Source organism: Alligator sinensis, unplaced genomic scaffold (genome assembly GCF_000455745.1).
Source record: "Alligator sinensis unplaced genomic scaffold, ASM45574v1 scaffold216_1, whole genome shotgun sequence".
Taxonomy (NCBI): Eukaryota; Metazoa; Chordata; order Crocodylia; family Alligatoridae; genus Alligator; species Alligator sinensis.
Genome location: NW_005841868.1, coordinates 3,516,881 through 3,523,125, shown reverse-complemented (window position 1 = coordinate 3,523,125; position 6,245 = coordinate 3,516,881). Strand labels below are relative to the sequence as shown.

General features: G+C 45.0%; 1 protein-coding gene across 4 annotated transcripts in view; it reads right to left on the bottom strand.

Moving 5' to 3' along the window:
- The window catches only part of NF2 (neurofibromin 2), a 67,832-nt gene that overhangs the window by 14,514 nt on the left and 47,073 nt on the right, over positions 1–6,245 (bottom strand). For 2 of the 4 annotated variants that reach the window (XR_003092053.1, XM_014526344.2), the window contains exons 14-15: positions 6,181–6,245; positions 4,948–5,107 (exon numbers count right to left, since the gene is read on the bottom strand). The exon at positions 6,181–6,245 is cut by the window's right edge and continues 27 nt beyond it. Coding sequence is in view for 3 of the 4 variants with exons in the window: in XM_014526344.2 (XP_014381830.1) it covers positions 4,948–5,107; positions 6,181–6,245 (225 nt within the window). In the remaining variant the exon portion in view is untranslated. Of the gene's footprint in view, positions 1–2,893; positions 2,954–4,947; positions 5,108–6,180 lie in introns of all 4 variants that reach the window. The other 2 variants (XM_025193274.1, XM_025193269.1) reach the window with 2 other exon arrangements.

Sequence of the window (6,245 nt, the reverse complement as noted above, 5' to 3'; positions counted from 1 at the left end):
AAAGAGCACAGCAGCAAAGGGATCAAAGACCGAAAAGAGAATTCTGACAGGTGCCAGCATTAGTTGATACTCCAAACACCACATTATGCTCCTATCAATAGCAATGGTGTGTGCACCTGGGACAGAGCAGATTTTGGACCCTAAAGACTACAACAATTAAAAAAAGATTTGCCGTCTCACTGTCCAAACTTTTACACTGGCCATGCTGGCCTGTGTAATACTAACCTTGAAATCTAGGTCAGGGGTAGGCAACATTTTTGGCCGGAGTACACGAAAAACTACAATGTCTACCTTGTAAGGTGCTGGAGTGCCAGCATGCCAGAAAAATAAAACCAGGGCAGGGGGTACATAGCAGGATACACTGCATCTTAATATAGTTAATAATCATAAATGTTGCTTTTTTGGGGGAGGGTTTTTGTTTTTTTACAGTAAATACCAGGTTTTCTAAAAATTCTAAATCTGGTGTCAATAAATAAAACTTCATATACTACCTTTGTTCCCGTGTATTCTTTTTTTGTTAAGCATGTTGTGATAAGAGGGGGGGGCGGGATAAAAGAGAAAGAAAGGAGAGAAAAAGAAGAAATAGGAGAGAGAAAAAGAGGGGAGAAAAAAGGAGATGAGAAAGGAGAGAAGAAAGAAAAAGAGGAGAGAAGAGAGAGGGAAAGAAAGAAAAAGAAAGAAGAGAAAAAAGGAGAGGAGCAAGAGGGAAAGAAAAAAGAGATAGAAAAACAGAAACAAGACAGGAGAGAGAGAAGAGAAGAAAGAAAAGGAGAGAAAGAAAGAAAGAGAAAAGGAAAAAAAGAACGAGGGTGTGTCCCTTGCCACCCGTCTCCCACTGCTACTAGCTGTAGCTCAGGCCTGCTGGTCCAGAGCAGTGTCCAGTGGAGGAGACAGCGACATCCAAGCAGCAGCCACCAGGGCTGGGGGACTCAGGCCTCCCTGACAGCCCCCAACTGGGAGAAGCCCAGGACCAGGGCTGGGAAGGAGGGCCCAGCCAGGGCTCAGGCAGACAGACACCCCATCCCACCCAGGCGGGGGCAGCACCAGGATGCTGAGTGCTGGGCTGAGCACTCAGGGCAGGGTCTGGGCAGTGCAGGGAGAAGCAGGTACAGAGGGAGGCACCACAGGCAGGCCAGCCTGGCTGGGCCTTTGGCAAGGTGGCAGCTGGAGGAAAAAGAGAAGGCTGGATGTGAAATGCAGGCTGCCCTGGGGTTGCTCAGACTCAAGCCGTGGTGGGCAGTCAGGCAGGGGCACCCAACAGCACCTGAAGTGGAGCCTGGCCCAACCCCCACAGCTCCATGGGGATGGGCCAGGGCCATCCTGCCCATGAGGGAATGCCTCCTGGCCCAGGCAGGACACCAGTCTCAGGGGGCTTCCGGCTCCAGGCTTCCCTGCATGCTGGGTACAGTGTGAGCAGGGCAGAGCCACCCCTGGTTCAAGGGCCCAGATGCAGGAGCTCCCCAGGCCCTAGGAACAGCCCCGTGGGCAGCCCTTGGAGCTGAGCCAGCCAGGAGCCTCCAAGCACAATGGCCCTCCACAGTGCCTGCCTGGTCCCCAGCCTTGCCCACCCACAGCTCCCCTCCAGGGCCTGGACCAGGCTGGACGCTGTAGTCTGGGGAAAGGGGGCAAGGTCAGCAGGATGAAGACAGCGTCCCTGCCTGTATTCTCCTGACTCCACCCACAGTGCCTGCTGTGGCACTGGGACTTGTGGCTGCTCCAGAGACCCAGGAGCAGCAACTTAAGAAAAGAAAATGTTTTTAAAGCAAATTTCCTCGCACACCTCTAGGCTTGCCAAGGAAAATGTCTCCACGTGCCACTAATTGGCACGTGCGCCAGGGGTTGCCTATCCCTGATCTAGGTGTTGCATAGAATTAGAGGCAATATGATCTGCTCAGCTAACACTCAAGCTTTCCCAAGGGAGGTGGCAGATGTGCCACTCTTAAAGTCATTTAAAATTAACTAGTTAATGCCCAGGGGCAGGTACTGTGGGGAATAATTTCACCCCCAGGGTCTGGACAAGGAACCAAATAAATCCTTTTCAGTTTCAATTTCCAAGATACTCCACAACTGCAGACAGCCAAGAAGCACGGGACACCTAAAACAAAGAATGCTGGTCCCTGGGTAGCAAGTACAGCAAACAATTCTATTTATGAGTTACTCTCACAGGAATAGTCTTAGCTGTGCTGCTTCATGACTGATGCTTCCTCATACTGGCTCTTTTCAATTGTGTTCTTTCTATCAGTTAGATACTTCTCTTGACCAAGCAGCAGATATGCCAATTCTGTGTGCACCTGCTACTCTACTCCAAGACAGGGGTGTGGCTTCTCAAGGCCTCAGGGCGATTTTAAAAGCACAAGTAGCAACAGCCAGAGGAAGATTAAGATTTTTAACTCATGAATTTTCATCAGATGCAAATCAAGGGGAAAGAACTTTTGCCTGTACAATGCATTAGACATCCATTTCTCTGGTTGGTTTCTCACCACATGCAGCACAGTGGTAGTGTGCATGTATGCCACATTTAAGCATCTACTCCAACACCTCATTTATGGTCCCACTTCAGCTTCCACCAAGGAGGACATTACCAGAATAAAGGGACTCTGGGCAGAAGTGAATGGACAGAAGCTGTGAACCCCACAGACAGAGGATGACACAGGGCTCTTCTGTTGTCTATGACATGCTCTCCAGATATACCAAGGGAGGGCTGGCGTGCTGCACTTCAGCCAACATGACACTAGATCTCACACTTGCAAAGTACACTGTTGGCGTGCTTCAGGTTTACAGTGCACTTTAGGGGATGCCACACTGAGAACTGGCTACAGTAGCATATTTCACAGGCAAGCTCATGCACGGGTTAGTATCACAGACGGTGATCCCACCACCACACGCAGAGTACCTTAGAATAACCTACTTTGCAGTCTCAAATGCAGATAGGTCTTCTGCCCTGGGCTTGAGGCTATACCAGTGAAATAAAGTGAACAAGAAAACAAACAAACAAACAAACAAACAAAAAATCCTCTGTAATATGAACAATGCTAAGGCATTTGTGCAATCTACATAACAGTCCCTACTGCTAGAAGTCAGCACAGTTTCCAGGGGAAGCAGAGGGTGGGTATCATTTAACCAAGGGAAAAGAGTTGAGTTAGTTTCCCTTTCAGATGCCTGGATGGTCGATCCTAATGGTAAACACTAAACCTGTTCTGGTCCCAAGGGCACAGGGGTGGTCTGAAAGCTTATTTTCATTTGTCTTGCTAATAGAGTACTTAAAAAAAAAAAAAAAAAAAACAAAGCCTTCTATCCACCAGCTGAGATGCAGGAGCTATGCTGTCACGGCCCCTTCAGAAGAGATTTCAGAAGTGAAGTGGAAAAGACCCAAGATTCAGGTAATGAACAAAGGGGCAACCCAGACAGCCCTGATTACAATGATGATTCACTGGCAGACATCTAAATGACGGCCTAGCCACCTTTGAGTGAGACAAATGGGACAATCAACTCTCTGCCTCTGCCAGCAGCTTTGGAGATTTATTTACAAAGGTAAAATTTGCCATTTTCCATTTGAAAAAGGGGACTCACCAGCAGTGCAGGCTTCAAAGAACTTCAACAAAATATAATGCAGCCAGAAAGGTTTTCTGGCTTGCTAGATACAGGAACCCAAACAGCTTAAGGCTGGTACAGGAAAAGTGGAAAGTGAAACCGACTAAGTTGATTTTACTGTCCCAATTCAATGAGATACAAAAAGTAAAATAAACTGCCAGTGGTGAAAATCACAGTAAATGAAAACTCTAAAGTGCCTTCATTTCCAATACTCTTGGGGTGAGGATTAGAAATGCAAGCAAGGATTTAGTTTTAATTTGTTTAATTTAATTCTATTTATTTTTATCATCAATGATATCCCTTTATATAATAGCCCCTGCAACACATCTTCTGACTTCCAAGCTTTCAGAGGCAAAGAGACTATAAGAAAGGCAGGCTCAAAAGCTCCTTCACATGCTTGAATGTCCAATTATGTATCTTTTCACTGACCGATCCCTTATTAAAAATGTGTCTAGTTGCAAGGACTGAGTATTGGAGCAATGAAAAAAAAAAAAGAACAGTTAAAAAACAAAAAGATCAATTTTATCAGAGCCTTTCACAATTACTGTCTTCCTAATACATAATGTCACATTAAATCCTTTGGCTGATGCTCATTCAGAAAGCGTTACTACACACAGGGGGCTCTTGGACCCAGGTGACAATTTGAAAGAAGGAAAAATGAGCAAACCTTTTATACCATGTGTACAAAAGATCTGACTACTTAAAACATTGCAAAGCTTAAGATCAACCTATTTGAGGAAGCCACCTATCCCTGTATGCCTTGCAATGATAAGTTAGGAAGGATTAAAGAGCCAAAGACAATCCTTCTCCACCTTGCACACCCAATTCAGGAATGCTCTTCCATTTGCTATGCACCAAAGCTCAAGACTTAATTTGTTTATCACAGGGGTGCTATTTAATTGGGATATGCCTCTTTATTGTTATTGTTCACTGCTGTGATTCCTTCCACACCTGGAGTTATTTGGGCAGGACGCCCTGTATAATTATCTCTCTATATTGTTTTGATTAAGACTTAAGGAAGCCTTCAAGCCTTAGCAGTATGTCGTCTCTTTTCATAGCATGGAAGAGACTGGATTCGATTGCTACGAATTTAAAATGGAACTTGCTGGTAAAGCTGGCAGATATGGACAGACCCCATGGTTCTTTCTGGCTCTCTGAGCTGCAAGGCTAAAAGACACACAGCCTGAAACTGCCTAATGCTACAGCAAATGGTTTTCTTGACTGCTTAGTTCCAAGCCAGGATTTAGGAAGGAAGCCTGCATCTCATTTTTATGAAGACACATTGAGCAAAGCTGAAGCCCTGTTTTTCTTAAAATGACTCAGTGAGCTGAGGCTAGAGCTGGGGAACTCGGGTACCTTTTTAATGGTGTTGTGCTTGCTGTTGCCTCGGTCGGCATTCTCACTGTGCAATATATCCAAAGCTGTCTCTCTCTCCTTTAGCTTCAGTGCCTCAATTTCTGTCTTCAGCTCATTCAGCTGCTCCTGCAGATGCTTGCTCTTCTCCATGTACTCCACCCTGTCACACACAAAACAGCCTCGTGGTAAACATTTGTGCATCTGCACAAGGTTTGTGGTAAAGACAGCCAATAAGGAACTTCTAAGATAGGTCAGGATTTCATCATTTACAGAGCATAAAATGGGTAACACTTGCATGCCTTCTAGAATGAACACCACTGAGCAACAGTTTGTTCACTATTAAAAATAAGAGCCAGGTATCCAATCCAAGAGCAAGATCATAAGTCACATAGGTATGAGAGAAAGCCAACTCAGCATTTCCAGAAGATATAACCCTTCCCATTTCCATTAGGAGGTGCACTATGACACAGGATAAGGGTGACTAATGAATTTGAGTATCCTCAAATTGAGACATCCAATCTGACGCATCTTAAAGGATCCCTGATTTTAAATGATAGGGAGTCAGCATGGCCTTAAAACTGGGTCCCTTTAGAAGTGTCAAGTTCCCCCAAAATTAAGGCACCAAGAATTAGTCACTCTTGAAACTTAGTTTTAACTACTTTTCATTGTAGAGTACCTACTCCATGTTCACAACAAATCAGCCACTACTCTTGTAATTGAGTACTAAGATCCAAGCAATGACACTAAAACATCTTGGGCTGCATTGCCGTGTGAGGCAAATGCATCCCAGTACCCAAAGACCATGCACATTCCTGCAGTTTACTGGACCCTAGAAGTTGCATTAAAACCCCAGGAAGTTTGCAGTTGGCTTACGCCCACAGCAAATGAGAACACATCCCTTCTGTTTTTTGGTGCAATTGATTATTTTCATTAGGCAGATTAAGGTCAAACTGGTTCTGAATCCTGTTGAACTCTTGGTCTCAACACACTCAGGATGCTATTCTAGGAGACAGAGGACAGGTTTCTTAACAGGTATACCACATTCTTCAGAGACAATTAATAGCAGAACCTAGCAAAGAGCTTCCTGTTCTTTTGCCTTACACTGGTACCAATGTGAAAGACATTTTCAGAACAAGCCAAATTCACCCTTGGTGAAACTCCATTAACTGCATGTATGCTATATCAGGACTGAATGCGACACATGCACATAGGCAATGGAAGCATACGACATACTTCTCTTTTTCTATTTCCATGGAAAGTCTCTTCATATCAGTATCCTTGAAGTCAAAGGACAGACT